Source organism: Cupressus sempervirens, chromosome 10 (assembly GCF_028749045.1).
Source record: "Cupressus sempervirens isolate cs-2001-9-10 chromosome 10, ASM2874904v1, whole genome shotgun sequence".
Lineage (NCBI taxonomy): Eukaryota > Viridiplantae > Streptophyta > Pinopsida > Cupressales > Cupressaceae > Cupressus > Cupressus sempervirens.
In genome coordinates this window covers 397,644,205-397,667,780 of record NC_143127.1, presented here as the reverse complement: position 1 = coordinate 397,667,780, position 23,576 = coordinate 397,644,205, and the positions used below count along the sequence as shown (strand labels likewise).

Here is a 23,576-nt window from a genome sequence, read left to right as displayed (position 1 = left end):
TGTTTAATGACTAATTAACAAATGGATAAATGTAATGCCCTGCCAAGGGATCCAATGAATTAACTTAGAATTTCACTAAGTTTGGTAGAATTTTTTTTTAAACACGAGAGTAAATACCACATATAACTTATGCACAATAATAGAAGCAATAGCAATATCCATCTGAAAGTAAACATAACATACATAATAGATTACATTCTTTAAGGATCCCTTAATGTTGAATTACATCTAAAATAACTAACATACATGAATCCAACATCCACATGAAATAAGAATGATAAGTCCAATGTTTATAAATTACATTTACAAATGCTCAGTCATCTACTATACATATCACAGGGTATGAAAAGCTTAAAAGAATATCCATATGTAGAATAAGGTACACCATCCTATTCTAATCCATGATACATCAAAGTAAAGATAATCACATGATATGTCATCATAGAAGATATATATACATCCATCATAAAGATCAAACATAATAAGCTAAGTGCACGGTTCCTCCCAACTATTAATAGCATCATTAGACCATCATGGGTCCTAGCCATCCCTCCATGCATAACATTCCAAAGCACCGAAGAGATCATCAGTATTAACATAGTAGGAATGTCACTCCTAACATATACTATATCATATGTAGAAAGTAATATAACATGCAAAAATAAGCATAAGATAACATCATCTAACATATGCTAATCATCAATGAAAGGATACATATCCACCATCACGAAGGATGCATCAACCACAATGTCTCAATGAATCTCAAACGATAAGAGTGGAAAATACACTACCACCCGACCGCGTGGTACCTAAGTGGTCCACTCCCACCGTGCTGAGGAGGTAATATCAAGTCCCAAACAGGCTATCCAAAACACATAGCATAAATCTCTATAAGTCCTAGAATCCTAAAATTATACTAACTCAAAGATTCCATCACAAAATCGACATCTAACTCCCAGAGGCACACAATGACATGTAGGAACCTACTATGCAAGCAGGAAAGTGTCATTGCATTTATCACGTACAAATTACCCTGGCAATTAGCTAAACTCCATGGGTCCATACTGATCTCATGCAGCCACTAGTATCCTCTCATACGGATGAGGCATACTATGGACTGCAAGGTCGCAACCATGCATTCTCTCTACTCCCATCCTAGTTTATACAAGCACTCAAGGCATGGGCAAGAACAAAACTCTTATCTTTTTAGGTTTATTTAGTTAGTATTAGGTGTGAATGTTTACACTTATTAATCCAACTTACAATGAGTTACCCTGGTAGCCTCTTAGGGCCCTGACCCCCATTGCAAGCCACTTCCCAACACTACATGTAGATATCCTACCCTAAGCTCATGGAATCGTAAATCTCAAAATAAAAAAAGATAGTCCATAATAAAATCATCAAATATGCATAAAAGCATCGAATCTCCATGAGCAAGCATCCATAAAAAATCATGATCACAACAACTCTCTATTGGCAACTGAAGTATCACTGATAATCAAAAGTATCCAATGGTTCTCAATAACCAAAATATATCTCAATCATACTGATCAAAGCCTCCAAAATGGTTGAGTCAAAACATGTCACAACATGACATCATCAAGAATAAATCCACATTTTAGTCCCATCATGGTGACTAGAAAATAACCAAGGATAACTGATCGATGACCAAAAATGGTTAAGTCAAATGTCTCATATATAAGAATCTCAACTATAACAATCAGTAATTACAACCAATGCATAGAGCATTCCATCACATAACCATGGTTGGGTTTATAAAGATCTAGATTAAAACATCATCATGACATCACAATCACATAACCCCCAAGCCTCTGGTAGACGTCCTATAATTGGTCAACACTAGTCAACCCAAAATCCAAAACAATAGCATAAAGAATACACAATGCAAACACATGTTTTGGTTTTGCTAAATTTACAAGCTTGAATTAAATGGAGAGGTCTCAATTTATGTTTCCAAGTTTAGAGAATGAATGAACATTTTGTACATTATTCCTTACACATGTATTGTTTTGGATGGATAAAAGTTTTTCTTAATAGGTCTAAAATCCATTGTCCAATTGTAATATTTGTTTGAAAACTTTCCCCACCAACCTACCAATTAATAATTTAAAACAATTAATTAAATCTTAATAGTTAATTTACAATATTATAAACTAATTCATCCTTATAAAAGATGAAACTTTAAAACAAATCATTTATCAAATAATAATAATTCATTAATAACATTTTACATACTTACATATGTACATATATATATATATATATATATTTATTTATTTATTTATTTATTTATTTATTTATTTATTTAAATATATATATACATATATAAATATATAACTATTGCATTTTAATAAAATGAAATATAAAATTGAATTATACAAATTCGATTGATGACGTGTAATATGGAAAGAAGGATTATATAAAACATGCGCTTCACATATAAAAAATAGTGGCAACCATACTCAGTGTTTAAAACATCGTTGCCATACATAAGCTATGCGGCCTACAGCACCAACACACTACCAAGCTTAGGTGTCATGTGCGTGGGTCTGCGCACGAAGGACAGTCGGGGTTGGTATGTCTACCTGACCCATGATCTAATACATATAACATTTTTTTTTATAGCATTTTTTCAAAAAAAGCAAATACAAATCGCAATGCGATTTGACGAGTTTCCACTGCGGTAATTCAGTCAATTTTTCCATTTAAATATATATGTATGTATGTATGTATGTATGTATGTATGTATGTATACATATGTATGTATACATATGTATGTATATATATATATAATATATGTGTATATATATATAAATTTGTAAAATTTAAAGATGAAAATGCAGATCTGGTATCATATATATATATATATATATATATATATATATATGATTTTATGAGTTTCCTATAAAATATTTTCTCAATAACTTTCTAATGAATTTGGCTACAATTGAACCCTAGCCCCATGTTCTTTTCAGATTTATGCAAATAAGATTCTCAAATATACTTTAACTACCCATATTGAGAATGCATATAATTTAAATAGAAAAATCCTCAGAAAACACGAAGAAGACAAGGGAATGCAAGATGCAGAAATAGGATAAGTAAGATCACAAGAATCTACCTAGATTTTGATGCTAATTCGCTCTTCCTCAGAAAACCCGCAGAGCAAGCTCCTCCCTTCTTTAGAGTTCTTGAGTCCTCCAATGCTCCAAATGCTCTCCATGCTATGTCTAAGCTTTTAGGAATGCCTGAATATAAAGAGCTCTCAGGAAACACCGAGAATGCCTCTAGAAATAGCTAGAAGGTGTCACCATCTAAGCATGTGTCTTTTCCAACCTTCTAGATGAGTCATAGGGTTGTAGACACCAACTGAGTCCATAACATAATGTCTGATAGTTTGAAAACAAAACCACTAATCCATCAGCATAAGCTAGTCTAACATAGTCTGATAATAATAGCAACAATAAGTCTAGAAAAGATGTGAATGAGGGTAGGCACTACAATAAAATTGAAAAAAAATTCAAAGACTTTATGTGTTCTAATGTGATGGGAAACAAAAAAAAAAAGAAAAAGAAAAATTGTGTGAATTGGAAGTGGTGTTGTAAACCCAAGTAGTATGGTGGACTGGGTTTGAAGGACTTTAAAAATTATGCTATTGCTCTTGCCTCTAAGTGGATTCTTAAGGCCATATATGGTAATGAACCTTGGAAAGTCTTAACCAAAAATAACATTCAATGTTCTATCATCTCCAAAGATAAAAATTGGATAAACATTCCATTCTTTGATTTTCTATTAGATGAATTTAAGATCAAGGTCTTTGGTTCTAATGCTTTTACTACCCTTTAGAAGGCTTGGACCCATTCAAGGATACTCTTACCAATTAGAGTTGTTGTTATCCCTTCTCCATGTTATGTTGTCACACATAGATCAATTTCTTGGGAGTTGTACCTAAATAGAAAACTTGTGGCACTTACACAAAGTATCTCAGCAAAACATTAGAATATGTTGGGAGTGACTTTAATCAGTGACTTAATTATTGATAATCATATGGGTACTTGGGATGAACTTAGACCTAGATATGGTATCACACAGACTCAAAAGAAAAATTATACATTAATTTTCAAGGCACTTGGTTCATGTAACTTTTCCAAGGCTATTAACTCAAATGGATATTTAAAACAATTGTTGTGGAAGAATAGAACAATGCTTAATGAAGTAACAGTAGAAAAACTATATAATATGCTTGTGTCTAATCCTAAAATATTTTCAAAGAGTGGTCCAAGGGTGGGGATTGTGTTCTCCTTTTTCTAAATGGTCTTTCCTATTTTAATGTTTATGGCATTCAAAAGTGGAACCCAAAAAAGTTTTTCTTAAATGGCTTTTATTGCTCAAAAAACTTGCCTTATGATTTAACTTGGAGTTTTTAGGTTTTACTCCTGGCCTTTGCAAATTCTGTGACACAATTGAGTCTTTTGAACATGTTTTCTTTTAGTGTAATTTTTCTATTATGATATGGTCAATTGTTTTGGGCAATCCTATTGGATGGAATTCAAAACTAGGTCTTTCCTAAAGTGAAATTTTAGCTAGATATGTTGAAGCTTTTGACTCTAAGTTTAACTCTTTTTGGTTTGTTCTTACATGTGAGATTTTATGATTCCTTTAGAAAGAAAGAAATGAAGAGGTTTTTTTGAAAAATGATAGAGGATTTACTGATTTTACTTGTAAACTCACACATTTTTCCATAATGTCTCAGGTTTCACTTTCTCTAAAAATCTCTATGGTTCAATTTATGACGCTAGTCAGGGATGGAATGCTACTTACTCATAAAGACAAGGTCAAGTCTTTCAAGTACCTTGATGAATTAAATGATATGATGGACCTGAATGACATTAAACAAAATGAAAGAATGATGGAGGATCTACGCATTTCCACTAACACCCACTAGTCTATTCCTAATGTGTCTACTGGTGAAAAGGTTCACCTGACTAATTATTGTTCTAGCAAGATGGAATGATGAATTGTTTGATGCAACTTTCTTGCAAGCTTTGGATTCTAATGATGGATGGGGCCCGAACATAAATTAATAGCATGTCTAATTTTGATAATCAGCACTATGTAAATCTTTTGGATATACAATATAAATCTTATATAGTTTTGATACTTATTCAAGTGATACAAAATGGATTGACTAACTGTAAGTCATGTTTGGTGATGATAAGGTTGTTAGATTTATTACATTAATTAGGCTAGTTTTTAAGTTTAGTTTAAATAAATAAATAAGTTAGATATATAGTTTCTCAGAAGTTATTCACTCTCCAAATAGGACTCTACTTCAACCTACCCTACCTTTCTGTCAAATATAGAAACCAACTCAAAACTCACCAATCTTTTTGTAAGGGAAAACAAGGTTATATAAAGTTGTTCACATATCAATGTGATATAATTTAGTATCAATTATGTATTTATCCAAATGTATTCAAAAAATCTGAATCAATAAAATCAGTATTATATATTTTTACTCTTTCATTTCGTATCAAAGCTAGGTACACAGGCAATACAAAGTTAACCATGAGATGAAAATGTTTTGTGCCCAGTAGTGACGACAATGTTTGTATGCAATAGTGAAGTTTTGAAGCAATACTCACAAGCATTGCATTCATTATAGACACAAGAGGAATGATTCTGGTTGGCAGAAAGAATACATGTTTCTAACAGTTTGAGGAGTCAAAGAAGACAAATTCCCTATCAGGACATTCAAGAAAATGGATAAAGGAATGGAATCATTACCAAAGAACACTATCTATTAACATCAAATTACTATGTTAAAGTGAAGGGAGAAGCATCATTAAATTTAGTTATTTTTCTCTTTCACAATAATATCATGAGCAGTGCTACCGTGTGTCTATTTTGTATTCTATGAGATCATCAATTTGAAGAGTATGTGGTGTTTCTATGATAGAGATTTTTCTTAGCCTCTCATAATTTGTAAATTGCTTTGGTTCATATGTTAGTCAACTTGGAGAACCATTTTTTGTAGCATTGGATGCATTTTCATTTAAAAATTTGTAAAGAGTGTTAGCTTTTCTATTGTGCATTTTATTTAAGTTGTACGATTTTCTTTCAAAGCAATCAAGAAGAAATTGGATAAAATGACTACTATTGCTAAGTTTGAAGGTTTTGAATTCTACACATGGGAAGATTTTTGCTATAAATAATAGAACTGAATAGGAGGCTAGAGGCAATGGAAGTTGGAGGATATTTATCATCTCGAGCTAGCTTCTCACTCACATGGAAAGCAAGTATTTATGTCCTTGTAAAGTCAAGGCTTGGAAGATTCATCCCTAAAGAGAAGAGGGGACTTGATATATTTGTGTCCCTGAAGAAAAGAGGGGGCTTTGCTGCATGATTGTTTTTCTATGGAGCAAGTAGGGGTAGGATTTGAAGAATGGCGTTAGAAACACTTGGAAGAGATGTCACCTTTTAGAGGAAAGGCATCCATGTGCAGACAACTAGTGTTGATTGTTTCTAGGCACTTGAAGAGTCATTAAACACACTCGGAGGGGATGTGGACTTTCGGAGGAAAGGCGTCTTATGTGCAGCACTAGAGGAAGCATCAAGCACACTCCATGGAGATGTGAAATTTTAGAGGAAATATGTCTAAAGTTGGGATATGAGAGCAACTTCAAGATTAGGATTTGCAATATAAAGTTGCAGAGAGAGATCTACTTTTAATTATTGGTGAATGAGCTTATTCAAAGTTTCCAGGGGAAATGTTAAACTTATTACATTAATTAGGTTAGTTACTAATAAGGGGAAATGTTATATTTGTTGGGTTAATGTAATAAGGGGGAATATTAGATTTATTATATTAATAAGGCTAGTTTTAAAGTATAGTTTAAATAAATAAATAAGTTAAATATATAGTTGCTCGGAAGTTATTCCCATAAGTAGTTGTTGTAAGGGAAAACAAAGTTACATAAACTTGTTCACATATCAATGTGATATAATTCAGCATCCTTTCAATATCAATTATGTATGTATCAGAATATATATTCAGAAAATCTGAATCAATAAAATCAGTATTTTATATTTTTCCTCTTTCAATTGTAGCTTTAAAAGTATAACACTCTGGTAACTTATGCTGAATAGATCTTGATGAACCTATTGTATTCAGTTTTCACACTATTCTAATATAAATTTTTTCTAGGCTTACTACTCTATTAACTTTGCAAGACATGTTCTCCATTAACAATATCTCAAGGATTAGGCTATTGGTGAAAAATATGCAGAAGACGGAGGCTGGAGACAATGATCATTTGTTGCGTGTTGAAAGCATCCTCATGGTTTCTACAAACGCCTTCCAACAAAAAAATACAATACTCTACATTGCTATGTATATTGATGGAGTGATGACTGCATGCCACATCACACCCTGACATTATTAATTTAGCATTTATCAGTCAAGAATTTATCACTTAATTCAACAAATAACATCAAACACAAACACAGTATTTTAATTCCTAAAGTCAATACTATCTTTGCCTCCCTATTATTGATTGACAGTTTCTCTTCAAGATATCCCAACATATGCTTTTAATGCATTGTCAAAAACATAATATTACCTAGATATTTTTACTTAAATAATATAGAGATTAAATCAAATTTCATTATGACAAAAATGTAAACTGTACAGTTTGTAGAGAGGATAGCGGCATCCTTATATAACAGATAAGTGCACATTGTCCTTCATCCACCAAAACCAAAATATAACGAACACCTAATCCAGAAATATACAGAAACCCTAATTTTCTGAATTCATGCAAATAGGAATGCAACTGAGCATTTATTCTAAATTTTCGAGTACAATCAATATTAAATGTGTTAACAGGCATCAATTTTATCTGGGAAGGACAAATAAACAATGTCTCCGTTTCTCTAATATATTATTCCACTAAAACATCCATGAAACCCTGAGTCCGATATATGCATTACAAGAGCAATGCAATTATCTCCAGTTTAAATGATATTGAACATCAACATAATGAATTCAACAGCATATAGCAGTTGTAAACACAAGCAAAACTGATAAATAAACACAATAAATTCCATAGTATATAACGGTTCCAAAGACAAACCAACGGAACCAGCAATTATAAATATGCGTTGCAGAAACAGTAAATAGATCTGCTCTCTACACATTTATTTAATACTCCAAAGCCATTATTCATCAGTAGTTAGGGCCTCAGGCATACAATATGACACAAAGTGCTTTCTAGTCATGGCACGCATTTAGCAGAAGAGACTGTCATGGGAAATTTATAAGTTTGTGCATAAACGAAGGACACAGAGCCTCCGGCCGTTATGGGCTTCCCATCGTTAACAAGGCAGTCATTGATACTCAAACGCTTGAAAAATCTTGGGTCAATCCATATGGCAGAGGCGAAGGATCCACAGTCGAGATGTATTTGTGCAATGGAGCAGCCTGTTCTGCACACATTCGCTACTGTCACTGTGTATGATGGTGTAATTTGGTTTGGCATCGGAGAGTTGGGGCTTTGATTAACTACTATGTTTTTCTCGCAAGCCGGAACCAGTTTCTCCGCGAATCGACCTGCAAATTTAATTATACCCATCAAATTCCTAGCTATGAAAAAATACATAAGGTATTTGAAGGATTTGACTTACCCACACGATCCAACAGCCTACGGTTTGTGTAGCTTAAAGTCACAGTTTCATTTGTCACATTGGACGCCACCACGGAGCGTGAATCTTGCATTTCTGAAAAGCCTGCATATATCACAAATGAGTTATGTGGTCTAAAAAAGTTGAAGTAAAAAGCTTAGAACTGCATATTGATGGTGTAAAATTGGTACCCGAGACACCCTTGAAGAATATGAGGAGAACAAAGAAGGCGGACACATTGATCAAGTTCAGCATCGTCATCGTTCCTGTGAACACTTTGGAATTACATAGCAGTTTGCCTTCCAGTGGTTTATATAGCAATCTAGCCACATCACACGCCGGTATGCTTGTGCAGTCGACCGCAAGGCTGTTTAACAGTTATTTTTAAATAATATTTAAAACCACAAGACATTATATAATTATTTTCAACTAATTATTAAATAGTAAATAGCTGTCATAATTTTGCTTGTTTTGGGCTATGATGATTCAAAGCAGCGATTATATTGTTGTTTCTAAATCTTCTCTTTGTTTTTATTGGAATCATTGGAATCAGGGCCCTCTTCCCACTGAATGGGGTCTTCCCACTGACTTAATTAAAAACATTATTAAATTTATATTTAATCAAAAACATTATTTAGTTATTTATTGTATTTCCCACTGACTTAATTAAAAACATTATTAAATTTATATTTAATCAAAAATATTAATTAGTTTCTTATTGTATTTTCTATAGGTTATACAATTGCAATCAATTGTACTTAACTAATTATTAAATTTTCCTAGTATTTTTCATTTTAATTTTAACTTTCAATTTTTGTAATATTTTTTATGAAATTTTAAAATTTTAAAATTTTAAAATTTATTTTACTTGAATTTCATTGACTTATAAATTTGGGTCTTATAGGAGCGGATTTTGAGAAACCATATTTTGTTATGTAAAACTATTATGTCAATAATATCTTATAACATATAATAATTTTAATAAAATATTTTTCTTTCTTGTGATATATTGTATGAATAATATTTTTTTATTTTAAACAAAATATTAATACTTTAAATACAAATTTTATTAGTTATAATGGTATGCTGACATTTATATTTAATTATAAATTATAATTTTTCTATTAAATTTTTTTTTTATCTAAATCAAACGTTAGATTTTTTATGTAAAAGTATAATTTATAAATTTATAAAACTTAATCAAATTTATAATAAATTAATAAAATTATATTAAAATTTACCATATTTAGAGTCAATCTTATTCAATCTTAAAAATGACACAATTTTTCCTCATGGTTAGTTTAATAGTTTGGTGGGTTGAACCGTGAACCTACTCAACTAAGTAAGAACCTTGTTGGCATGTGGTGCAGACCTATAGAAGCCAAGAAGTCATGTTTCATATGACTCCTTTTCCTACATAAATTAGTTGTTAAAAAACTAGATGGTGACATTAACATTTGTTCCTTTTGTAGAGAAGCTTGTAGAATTTTTGGGCTTAATTGTGCACTATAGTTTAATATTCTAAAAGTATTAACTAGTCACTCCCTGCACTTAACATTTATGATAAAAATGAAAACATTTTTAAAAGTAGTTCTCTTAGGAAATCTCTTTGGAAATTTATGTTCCTTAATATTTCTACTACCATTGAAGTTGATTAAAACTCATTTGCTAAACTCCTAGGAGATACATAGGTAACGATGTAAAAGAAAGAATTGGCATAGAGGCAACAAATTCTAGGCCATCGGTAGTTTTCTTTTTGTATTTTGATATATTGGAAATCATACTTCTATGTAACCAGTGTGTTAATATTTTTTACAAGGTTGAAAGTAATTGATAAGCTATCTTAACAAGAACTTTATTATTATATATTATGTTTTAATTATAATCAATAAAAAAAAATAGGTTCCTAGGTTTTTTGGTTTAATATATCTTATAATAATGTTGATCAAATAAATTTATAGAAATCATATAAAAAGCAATCATATATTTATGTTACAAAATAATAAGCAAATGTTCTTATTGTTTACTATTTTTTCTTTATATTATACAAAATAAAAATGCAACTTTAGAATTATTTATTTATACTAATATAAATTAGACTATTTTAACTTTTAGCAATTTTGTTTAAAATTGAAATTTTGAATTAAAATATTAAAATTCAATCTTGTTGCTAGTGTACCTGAAAATAATGGTGTTTAAGATTCTAATATAAATAGTGTTTGAAGATGATTATCATACTTTAGGCATGAAAATGGCATTTTTAAAAGTTTTTTGATGAGTTGGTAATCTACGATAGAATGTATAATCATTATTACCATTATTAATATGATATTACATGTTATGGTATATAATTTTATTACATGTAATGCATAGAAATATAGTAATATGTTTTTTTGAAAGGGATCATACATAATACTATGATATGTTTCAAATTCTCCCTTTATACTCATCGACTCTTTAAATTTTCCAAACCTTGGGGGATGTACCTATGCCTACTTCTATGTGTAATGAAGGAATTGCTTCTATAAGGTCCTCTAGTATCTTTTTTATTAGGGGTGTTCTATATGGTTATCATCCTATTATGGCTGAGGTTATGGCTACTCCTACAAGGTATTGCTTTTTCCAAGAAAAAGCTTGAAAGGATATTATGAACACTTTTGGTTCCCTTTTATCCCCAATTCTCATTAAATTGCATATGCTCACTTGCTACAAAAAGAGCTTCCTTATGCAATTGTGTGCCTTTCCTTTGTTGCTCTACCTATCCCAAGGAGGTTTTGGGCCATGAAACAATAGATAAAGAGATTGCTTTCTCAAAATTGGGTCTCATGAGAAAATGTTTCTTTTAGATTTATGATCATCTCTCTAGGGTACAAACCTTTGGTAAAATATAAGCTTAAGATTTACCCTTGTATTAGGGTTTCTTTGTTATTTATTTTTATTCTTCTAATTATTATGGTTGCATGCATTGATAACATGGTCACCACATTAATCATGTATTTATCACTAGTTTATATAAATGGTATTCTATATTTTGATAGCTGACTTATTTAGATTCATCTATTATATTAAATGGTATATTCTTGTGTTTCTCTTGTAAAGCTTTTTCTTTTAGTTTAAGCACTTTAGTATATAAACATGATATTAGAGATAATGAAACTAGAACCTCTTTTATACAAGTTTGGGATTGGTATTTCAATTTTTACTATATATAAAGATTTACAAAATATCATATTAGATAAGCTAAAATACTTGGATGTTTAGTAATAAATCACATGGTTTCTAATTCATTTGTTTCCATCTATCTTAGTGGTAATGACTACCATGTTCTCATATTTTCTAGATCCATCAAGTACCCTAATTTAGAAGATAAAAAAAATTATATTATGCTAGAATGGATTTAAAATTCAATGATATTAGTTGATTTGGATGGGAGAAGAATAATGGTGATAGAAATCAGTTCTTGGGTTGCATTCCTTTGTAGTAAGAAATTTAATCTTCAAAGAACAAGCTAATTTATCCACAACATGATGTATTCATACTAAGGAAATTGGAACCCCTTGTTTAACTTAGGACTCAATTCACTGGTTGATTTTTTTCAAAACAATATTAACCTAAAGTTGTTTCCAAGATATTTTAGAACATAGGTTTTGTTTCTTAATGAAGTGGGAGAAAATAAGTTCATATAATATCCTTATTCAGTAATTATTTGGTACTTTAATTTCACACTAGTAACATGTCACCTTTTTTATTGATTTAAATAACTTTTCCCACATGTATTTAGTTTATGATGTTATCCTTTCACATGAACCTCATTGATTTGTTTTTTATTTCCTTGGTGTTTGTAGAAACATTTTCTTTTATGGTGACATTCTAAAACCTTGAGTTTTTTCTGATTGGTGAGAGGTTGTAATTTTTGGTTCAATTTGGTCTTGAGACATAAGGTGCAAGAATCCACAAAAACTCTATAAATGTGAGATCTACTTAACCCAATGGGACAATTTTTTTAATAAAATGGGTATATTCTTTGTTCATTGATCCATTGATGATTAAATTGTGGATTTTGAATTCTTGAAGATTGTAGATGTGTCTAAAAGGGGCAATTCTTCATACTATTACAAATTCTAAAGGTTTCAATTTAATTTGAAAAACTTTAATATATAAGAAGTATTTTAGAAAAATCATTTCTATTTTTATAATTTTACTAGAGATAAGTATTGAAATTAATTATTATTAAGCATCAAACTTGAGTAGGTTGGAACCCAAGACCTCCCACATGAGAGGCTCACAAGCTACCCATATGTTGTAGGCTCTTGCCTTACAATTCTTTTTTATTAAGGGCTAAAATAGGTTTTGCACAAGTTTGCTTTAAAATTTCCACAAATTTTAGAGGTGGAAATTTAATTTGATGTGTCTACTTTAGAGATTTTTCTACTTTATTTTGGTCCTTTGTGTGCCTTTTTATATCATCTTCAAATTTAGATTTGAGTTTGACATACCAAAAAATTATCACACATAGAAGATTGTTGAGTCCCAATTATTATAGTCATTGTGTCTTTGGAAACTATTAAATGATAACTAGTCCAAATTTTCTAAGGTATTTGAGTAGTTTCTTCATGGAGTAAAATGGATGAGGAAAAATGACACATAAGTCATTATTGTCAAATTATTATTATTTTTTCATTTTTGGGTGTAATAAAAACAAAACATGTTTTTTATAAGATTTTAATGTTGTGTGGTAAGGCTAATCATTAATAGAAAAGATAATTAATAGAGGCGAGAATTGGATATAGTAATGTGATAGGGGTTGTTAGAGAAGTTATTATAATTAGTATCTATCCTCTTCGTTACATTGGAGGGAAGATGGCCCACTTTTCTTATGCGATGATTGAGCACAATATTTCTCTACTATGATAAGGCTACTAATGAATTTGTAATTGGACAATTCAAGTGTTAATGATAAAAGATGGATTTTAGAACATATCACTAGTACATTTTGGAAAATATGTGACTATGTGACTAAAAAATTTAGTCATGTCACTAAAATTTTTAGTTGAGTGACTAAAACTAATCACATTCTATTATTTCTTCTCAATTTATAGCTATAGGTGACTAAATAAGTGACAAATTTTGGCACTAGGTAAAATCACAAGATCAACCAAGTAGAAATGACTAAATAAGTGATTGAATATTTAGTCACTAGTAATTAGTCACCTAAACACAAACAACTAAAAACGTGACTAGTATTTAGAGGATATTAGAGATCATTATTATTTGGAACTCATGGTAAGTATAAAAAAAATTATATAATACATTATTTAAAACTTATTTAGATAAGAAAGAGTGAAATATGCAAAAAATAAGTCTTGCTAGGAACAAAAAAATGTAAAAAAAAATAAAATGAAGTTTGAAGAGGAAAAGGTTGAGAAATAACAATTATGCAATGGTGGCCATTTTTCAATGCTCATCTTGCAGTAGGTCTTCTTTTTCCATCTTTAGTTAAGGGAAAAGAAACATCTATAATCATTGTTATCTCTCTACCAAAATGGAGGAGGCCTCATGATAATACCTTGATTTGTGGATCTATACAAATCCAAGGTCTAATACTGGTAAGGACCCAATACTGTTATTAATATTAATGCTCTTTAGCTTTTCTATCCTACAATTCAATAGAATCAATAGATAGAATACTCTATATCTGAGAAATAAAGGGGCTATAGGGCGGTTAGAAAATAGACTGTTTAGATTATCTCTAGAGGTCACCCAAATTTAGTTGTAGGAGAAGGCATTTAAAAACTACTGAGAGAAATTTAGAACAATTTCAAGACCAAAATATTCGAGCCTTTTTAATATCCTTGTCTCACAAGATTTCCAAAAATGAAAATCCTCTAGAAAGATAGAGGCTTGTAGGGTTTATTTTGAAGAACTATTTCAATGCTAAAGAAGCCCATAGAAAAGATAAGCTTGTTCAGGGAAGCAAATTTTTGGAAGTCATTGTCAAGACCCAAATTAAAGAATTCATTTTGTAAACCCTATCTCCAACTAGAGATGGCAATCACACTTCTACTCAGGTAATTGTTGAGATTGTGGGCATCAAACTTAGACATAAAGAGTGGTTTCATCTAAGAAAGGTGCTACTCACTAATATGAAGGGTTCATGGCCTACCCTATTAAAATAGGTCATAAACAACATAAAAACCAAAGTAATAAATATTGTAATGTAGAAAGTAGGAAAAAATAGAGCCAAAAAATAGAGATATATAATTGATTTAAACAACAATATATTAATATATCTTGCTCACATACATCAAACCTTCAAATATCTTCTAACAATGTAGAGCTTGTATGTGCACATCACATATTTATACATGTAATACCAAAATCTAGAAACTCCTTTTCTAGAGTATTCTATATCCTAGAATGTTCTACATTTAATCTAGACTATAAAATGGAAGCCTCTAGGAAGCCTCTTCTCTTGATTCTTCTAGACACCTTTAACCCTTAACATCCCCCCTTAAGATTGGCTACAAAAAAAATACAAAAGAGAGGGGAAGAGGGGAAAATTATATGACTATCCCCCCTTAATGTTCACCACAATCATATCGAGCATACTCTATAGCTTGAGAAATTTAGCCTCAAGCATACTTTTAGTAAATATATATGTAGTTTGATCTTCACTTGGACAAAATTGAAAATTAACAATATTTTCTTGAACAAGATCCCTAATATTGTGAACATAATTTCATTGTGCTTTATTTTAGCATGAAAATTAAGATTTTTTGCAACTTGTATAGCACTTTTATTATTGCATTACAAAGTAGTAGCTAAACTTTTTTCAAAGTCAAGCTCACATAAAGGATGTCAAAGCCAAACTACTTCTTTTTCCATTTTTTTTGCTGCTCTATATTCTACTTCACATGAAGATAGTGATGTAGTGGCTTGATTTTTGCTTCTCCATGTCATTCTATTTGAGCCAAGCTTAAAAATATAGCCTCCTATAGATTTTCTATCATCAATATCACTACCCCGGTCTAAATTTGTAAAACCAAGCAAAGAAATTGGGGACTTCTAATTGTAATGTATGCCATAGTACATTTTTCCACAAACATATCACAAAATTCTCTTGGAAGCCATCAAATGACTTTCTTTAGGTTCCTACATAAATTGAGATATCATATTGACTACAAAAAAAGTGTCTGGTCTAGAATGAGTTAGATAAACCAAGCTACCAACAAGTTGTCGATATATAGTAGAACCTATTTTCTTGGAGGTGCATTCCTTAGTAAGCTTGACTCTAGATTGGAAAGGAGTAGGGAGTATCTTGCAATCAAGCATTTTAAATTTCTCTAAAAGATCCAAAACTTATTTTTTTAAAGAGATGAACAAACCATCAAGAAGCCTACTAATTTACAAGCCAAGAAAATAAGTTAGCTCACCCAAATTAGTCATATATAATGTCACTTTGAGATCTGATTTCAAATCATTGATTAAACTAATATTTGGTCTAATAATGAGTAAATCATCTACGTAAACTACAACAATGATGATGTCATCTTTCACCCTCGTCACATAAAGATTTGGATCTGATTTACATTTTTTAAACCCATGCAGCTGAAAATACCTATCAATCTTCTCATTCCATACTCTTGGTGCTTGCTTAAGTCCATAGAGTGACTTATTTATTCTATAAACATGGTTAGGATTTTGCTGATCTATAAAACCTAGAGGTTGATCCATATAGATTTCTTCATATAAACCTCCATTTAAGAAAGCATTTTTTACATCCATTTGATGAACATGCCACCCAAGACTTGCAGTTGTAGATAAAATAACTCTATATATATATTCATTTTAATGATAGAAGAAAATTTTTCTTCATAATCAACACCCTCTTTTTAATTAAATCCTTTAGCAACCAATCTAGCCTTGAATTTCTCTATATCACCATTTGATCTAAGTTTTGTTTCGTAAGCCCACTTGCCACCAATAACATTCTTACCTAGGGGTTGAGGTATAAGTTCCCAAGTTTTATTTTCCATTAATACATTATATTCTGCTTTCATGGCTTACTCCCATTCTTTCTTCCCTCGAGCTTCCTCATAGGATTTTTGATCATTTTCATGTAATGCTTTTGCAATGAGAGCGTAACCATTCCTTCCTTTTATTTTTTAGCCTTATGTATAGATTTATTATCACTACCTATAGGTAATGGCTAATCAAAAGTATTAGTAGTTTCATTTGTAATAACAATGCATACATCATCCTCATCAATAAAGTCTTCACCTTTTTCTAGAATAGGAGAAGCAGTTGTTGTTGTAAGTTGTGAATGCTCATCAAACTTTACATCTGTACTAAAAAATACCTTATTTTTTGTGAAATCATATAACCTATGAGCCTCTAATTCTTCACTATAACCCATAAAAAAACACTTGTGACTATTTGGTTCTAACCTTTTCCTCTTTTTATCAAGGATATGTGTCCAAGTAATACACCCAAATGCTTTAAAATAACCAATATGGGGATTTCTACCACTCCAAGCTTCTTCAGGGGTGCTATTTGTGAGCGCTTTAGTTGGAACTCTGCGCAAATATATGCAACAGAAGAAACAACCAAACCCCAAAATTTATTATGTAAACTTTTAAAATGTAACATAAAACAAGCCATTTCTAGAAGAGTTCTATTCATTTATTTAGCCACCCCATTTTTTTGAGGAGTATATGGTACCATTTTTTGCAATTTAATTCCACAATTCTCCCAAAATGACTCAAATGCATAGTTACAATACTGACCCCCATTATCTGCTCTTAAGAATTTAATTATTTTCCCACACTGATTCTCAACTAAAGCCTTGAATTTTTGAAAAACTTCATGTACCTCATTCTTTGTTTCAATGAAATAAACCCATACTCTCCTACTATAATAATCAATAAAAGTGAGGAGATACCTAGCACCTAAAAGTGAAGGATAGCTTGGTTCACATAAATCACTATGAATGAATTGTAATGGATGATTGGATCTCCATACTTTACCTAGATCAAAAGAATCTTGGTGATGTTTCCCTAAAACACATCCTTCACAAACTCATTTAGATGGTGAGATTTTTGTTAACCCTTTTAACCATATCCATTCTAACAATATCTTGTTATTTCTTATAATTGATATGTCCAAGTCTAGCATGCTAAGGTTTTGACATATAATAATTTTAAGCAATATAAACATGACAGTGTTTAAAATCTTCATTAGAAAATCCGACAAATTTAAAAAGGCTTTCTTCATGATCAACTCTACAAATGGAAATCATATTGGTTGGGTTTTTCTATCTCTAAGAATGACTTGATCAGCAGTAACAAAAAACTCATATCCAGCTTGAACTATTTTGTATATTGAAATTAGATTCACCCCTAATCCTTCAACCAATAAAACATTTGTTAAAGACCCATTTGTTACATTAATAGTTCCTATACCTATAACTGGCAATTTCATTTTCCTGCCTATAATAATTTCTTGATCTGAATTCTTTCCTTCATGAAAACAAGTAAGAAAATATCTATCTCCAACCATGTGAAATGATGCACCTGAATCTAAAATTCATTCTTTAATAGAATCTAAAGAAAATTATCCCCTCTTAACATTAGATTTTATTTCAAGTGTAGCAGTCACCTCCTTACTTATTTTATCTTCTCTTTTTTGGGAGATGGCTACAAAGTTGTATCTATCCTTCTTGTCATCCTTAAACTTTCATTTCTTGGGCTTTTTTGGTTGCCTTTCATTGTCCTTGTTTCTCAAATAGAGTTTCTCCATGTGATTTTCACCACCATAATACCTACAAATAATGGGTTTTCTTCCATCTTGTTTCAATGCACCATCATGTCTACAAAAATGGTTCAAACTCTCATTATTCTGAAATTTATTATATCCTCTCCAATTCTTCTTTCCATCATTTATAAAAAAACTTACTTCTAGCTGCATATGCATGATTTTTCTTAATATATCCTTCTTTAATAAGTTGGGCTTCTTCATCTATAACAAACTTACAAAATTGATCAAAAGTTTATTGTGGAGTATTAGGATTTAGCTAAATAATCCTTTTCCTTGATTCCTTAAATACATTGTATGGATGGGGGAGCTTACTTTCAACCATTACAATCAACTAAAAATCTTTCTTTGCATATTTAGCAACTATTTTCTTTAGTTGAGCATTTAAAGAAGTAACTTCATTGAAACAATCAGTCATTTTTTCAAAATAGGATGGATCCAAGTTCACCAAATTTTTCTCTTGTTAAATATGCTAGCAATATCAGCATATTTATAATATTTTTCTAAATTATCTCATAGAATTATTGGATCATCAATATCAACAAACCTTCCATTGAGATTGGGGCTTAAAGCTTTACCAATAATACCTCTATGTTGCTCCAACTTGCATCTCCAAATCTCTTTTTCTTTATTAGTTTAAGGTTCTCCAATCTCCTTATTCAATATCCCCCATAAGGTCTTTTTTCTCATGGCACTCTTGACTACAATCTTCCAATCTAAAAAACCACTTCCATCAAATATAGGCTAAACATCATTTGAAGAGCCCATGTTAGCTAAAAAAGTTAGCCTTGCAAAAAAACCACTTTTAGCAATGTATTTTCTGCACCAAATCTCTCTAGATAATTTATAGTTGAATCTCTAGCTGAACCTCTAAATGTATCTCTAGCTAAACTACATAGAAATCTATGTCTAGTTGAGCCTAATCTCTGATAACATGTTAAAATAGGTCATAAACAACATAAAACCCAAAGTAATAACTATTGTTTAATTTAGAAAGTAGGGCAAAATAAAGCCAAAAATTAGAGATATATAACTAATAAACAAGTTCAAAAATATATTAATCTATCTTGTTTATATACATCCGACCTTCAAATGTCTTCTAACAATGTAGAGCTTGTATGTGCACATCACATATTTATACATGTAATACCAAAATCTAGAAACTCATTTTCTAGAGTATTCTATATCCTAGAATGTTCTACATCTACTTATGATTGTACAATGGAAGGCTCTGGGAAGCCTCTTCTCTAGATTATTCTAGATAATATTAACCCTTAACATTGTTCTAATATGGAGCCTAACCAGCCTCAAAGGTTTATGCGACATAGTTTCCATCTAGATTATTTCTATAGGGGTTTGAGGCTAGGGCCCCCAAGAAGGGGTCAAGGAGTAGTGCCCCAAGTGCACTCCCTTGTATAAAAAGGCTTAGGATTGGGGATTTTCATAATGTGTGATGTGAAAACTGGTTTTTTTTATGGTATTGAGCTATAATGGATGACGGATTGTAATCATGTTGTAATTATTGGATCATAATAATATTGGACTCGCTATTGGTGGATGCAGTGTAGGGATTAGGTGAACCATGTTAAATCTTGGTGTCTTGTGTTCTCTTATTTGTGATCTATTATTTTCTAGTATTATTTATATTTGCATATAACTATTATTTCTATCTAAAGTTAATCTTAAGAAGTGGTATTAGAGGCAAAAAGTTTTCATTTTTTTTTTATCTTTTTGCCAAACCATTGTCATTTTTTTTGGCGATCCTCTATAGGAAGGTCTCACGATTGAGTGGGAGTCTCATGGTTGAGTGGGAGCGATGGAAAATGAGGGTAAGATAAGGGTTGACAAGTTTAATGGGAAGAATTTTCAGTTATGGAAGATGCAAATGGAGGACTATCTCTATCAGAAGGATTTTTGGAAGTTGTTGGAAGGAAAAACTACGAACTAGTGAACTATGACAAATGGGGATTGGGAGATTTTAGATAGAAAATCACTTGGAAATTTTTTATTATGCTTGGCACTATCAGTGACATTTAACATTACAAAAGTGAATATGATAGAAGAGTTGATGGAAACCCTAGTGAAATTGTATGAAAAGGCCTCCACTTCAAATAATGTATTTCTCATGAAGCATTTATTTAATATGAAAATGGAAAAAGGTGGATCTATTGTAGATAATTTAAATGAGTTCAATACTATTACTAGTCAATTATCTTCTATGGGTATTAGTTTTGATGAAGAAATTAGGGCCTCTTGATTTTGTGTTCTTTTCCTAAAAGCTAGAATGGCTTGGTAATGCTTGTAAGTAATTATGTTTCTAGATCTAATACCCTAAAATATGATGATGTGATTGGTGTTATTTTGAGTGAAAAAAATCATAGGAAAACCTCAGGTGGATCTACATCAGGAAGTACTTTGAATGCACAAAGCAGAGATAGAATGACTAAGAGAGGAAATAATTTCAGAAATAGTGGGAAATCAAGAAGAAAGTTTGTAATGTCCCCATATTTTTAGCCTCTCGATAGAGTTCTTAGCATTTCATTATTTGAAGGCTAAGTGGAGAAATAAGGTGAGATAATTAAATTAATTTCTTATAAAGTCACTAAAATAATATATTGTTATATGGAAAAGAAAATCTTCTAGAAGCACAACTAATTATTGTTGGAAAGGAGGAAGCTTCTAGAAAAGTGCAATAAAATAATATTTTATGTTATTCTAGAAGGGGTGAAGGAATAGAATAAATAGAGGAGAGAGCCTCATTGTACGGCATTCAGATTTGATATTGACATTTGCTTGTGCACTTGTGGAGCCAAGGGTTTCTATAGGACATTTCAGCCATTGAGAATAATAATTCTCTTTGATTGGAAACTTTGAGGTTGTGAAACTATCAGCTGATATTGTTGCATTTGTTGGAGGTGATATTTCAATCATCTCATTAAAGCTTATTGAGTTTTTGCAGCAATTCATGAAGAAGATACACTTCATTTTTAAGGGTCATTTGATGCCCTCATTTTATCTATACTTTGGAAGGAGTTAAGAAGCTAATTTAGAGGCATATTAGGAAGTTTATACCCATCTACTACAGTGCCATCTATCTAGAAATTGTGAATGGTGTTATCGCTACAGTGCTCATGAGTAGTATTGCTACAATGTTGCGAACAATGCTGCTATAATGCATGAAAGATTTCAATTATTTTTAAAGCTACCTACCAATCTTAGCATCCCTTCATTTTATCTTCATGTTTATGCATTATCTTAAAATATATCTACATGGTTTTGTATGGATAGTCTAGTTAGATTGTTGAAGGCATTGTAACTTGATTTTATATCAAAATTTTTATATCAATAAAATATCAATTTTGAAGTTTGAATTATAATGTTAGTTGCATGTCAATTGTTTGACATAATGTCAATTGGCTGTAAGTGTTTTGATTAAGTTAAAATAGATTTTAAGGACCCAAAACCTTATTACAAAAGGATAGTCTCAGAAAAGATAGATCATTTAGGAACAAAAATAAAATAAACCTCCAAAAAGAAACACAAGAGGTCACAGACAGAACTGCTAAAAACATAGGAAAGAAATAGCACTAGGAAAGAAAAAGGACAACATAAAAGATAGAAAAGAACTAGCTACATGGCCTTAATCAGGTCCAGAGCCTGATTAGCTAGCATCTGCATGTTTTCTGCCATAGCCTTCACCTCATCCTTCTTGGCTATACCATCATTCATTTTAGAATGGGCCCTAGTGCATTTTCTAAGACCTTGGCTATCAACCACCGGAGGAGAGTCATGGCCTTTATCCATGACACATTGTTAGCCATCTTCTTAATTAACTTCTCAAGGTTGCACATCTTGGCTTCCATCATAGTTACCTTCTCCTGATTCACATTGAAGTCTCTGTCAATAGCCTTGTCCTTAACCTTTAGTTGTAGAATCTCCTGCATAAGATTTTTAACATTCTTAGCATTTCCAACCACATCCATGAGCTTGTCAATATGTTGGCCAAGGGTGCACTCACCATGTGTAGTTTTACTAACATGCATGAAAAATTCTTAAATTCTTGCATGTCACTGCCAAGCGTTTGAATTTGGCTCTTCATGAGCCCAATTTCTTTTAGTGTAGCACCTGGGTTACCATGCATCCCTTTCATAGGATTAGGGGTACCTTCATGTCTATTCTCCCAACCCTCATGAATCCCCTATTCCTAGGAGTCCTCATCACTTGACTCCTCTTTATCTCCTAACTCTTTATTAGGGCACCTGGATGGGTATATTTTCTTTTCCAAGCATCGGGCTAGGGTATCATCATCATCAGAAGGGGATGAAGCCCTCTTCCCTGGATTATCCTTAACCCTCTTCCCCTTTATCTCAGACTTCTTACAAACCCTTAGCAGATCCACCACAAAATCACTCTCCTTTTCAGAGTTAGAGTGACCCGCGACTCTCCTTTTCTTCGTAGATTTGTTGCCAGTTCCCTTAACCACATAAACCTCATCCCCATTAGCTTCATCTTGGGTTTTGGAGTCATAACCCTTCTCCTAGGCACTCCCTTCCATTTCATAGTCAGCATCTTAAATTTGACCCCTGCTTCTCACTATTCTTTTGGCCTTTATTGTATTCAAAATAAGCACCATTAGACCCTCATGGCAAACATGTATACCATTTGGGTCTTTTTGTAAAGCTTGGATAGAGATAGTGAGAGACTACTTTAGATAATAGGAAAAGTTAATTTTCATATTACGCCTAAAATGGTTGGCCAGCATGAAGTGGTAACCATAACATTTGGTAAATCTCCCATCCAACATTAAATATTCCATGATAAAAAAAATGACGAACCACCATGGGCAATATATTGAAGCCGAGTTGATGAAGGACTTACCAATTTTAACCAGGCGAGCCTTCTCAATCTCAGTGTCCACAAAATTATCCACAATTTTGTCAGATAACTTCTGCTCCCTATAGAAATTGAGACCCTCAAGCTCCAGGCTTGTAGCCTCAACAATCACCTCCTCTGTGATCTCCATGCACTAGTTACCCATCATAATCAAGCCCTCTTTCCAG

The 23,576-nt window shown here is 31.6% G+C and overlaps 1 protein-coding gene and 1 pseudogene across 1 annotated transcript; one reads left to right on the top strand and one right to left on the bottom strand.

Moving 5' to 3' along the window:
• Positions 1–8,297: 8,297 nt before the first annotated feature.
• LOC149534350 (protein TAPETUM DETERMINANT 1-like) lies at positions 8,298–8,964 on the bottom strand. The gene is made up of 3 exons (XM_089806011.1): positions 8,895–8,964; positions 8,707–8,808; positions 8,298–8,632 (listed from the first exon to the last, which is right to left on the bottom strand). Exons 1-3 carry the CDS (start codon positions 8,962–8,964, stop codon positions 8,298–8,300), a joined length of 507 nt encoding a protein of 168 aa, XP_089662137.1.
• An 82-nt stretch (positions 8,965–9,046) lies between these two features.
• The window catches only part of LOC149534349 (importin subunit beta-1-like), a 37,591-nt pseudogene continuing 23,061 nt past the window's right edge, over positions 9,047–23,576 (top strand).

Coding starts and splice junctions, on each gene's coding strand:
- LOC149534350 (XM_089806011.1), bottom strand. CDS start 8,964: ATGACGATGCTGAACTTGATCAATGTGTCCGCCTTCTTTGTTCTCCTC. Junction 8,809..8,894: donor ATTCTTCAAGGGTGTCTCGG/GTACCAATTTTA, acceptor TGATATATGCAG/GCTTTTCAGAAATGCAAGAT. Junction 8,633..8,706: donor TAGGCTGTTGGATCGTGTGG/GTAAGTCAAATC, acceptor TTAAATTTGCAG/GTCGATTCGCGGAGAAACTG.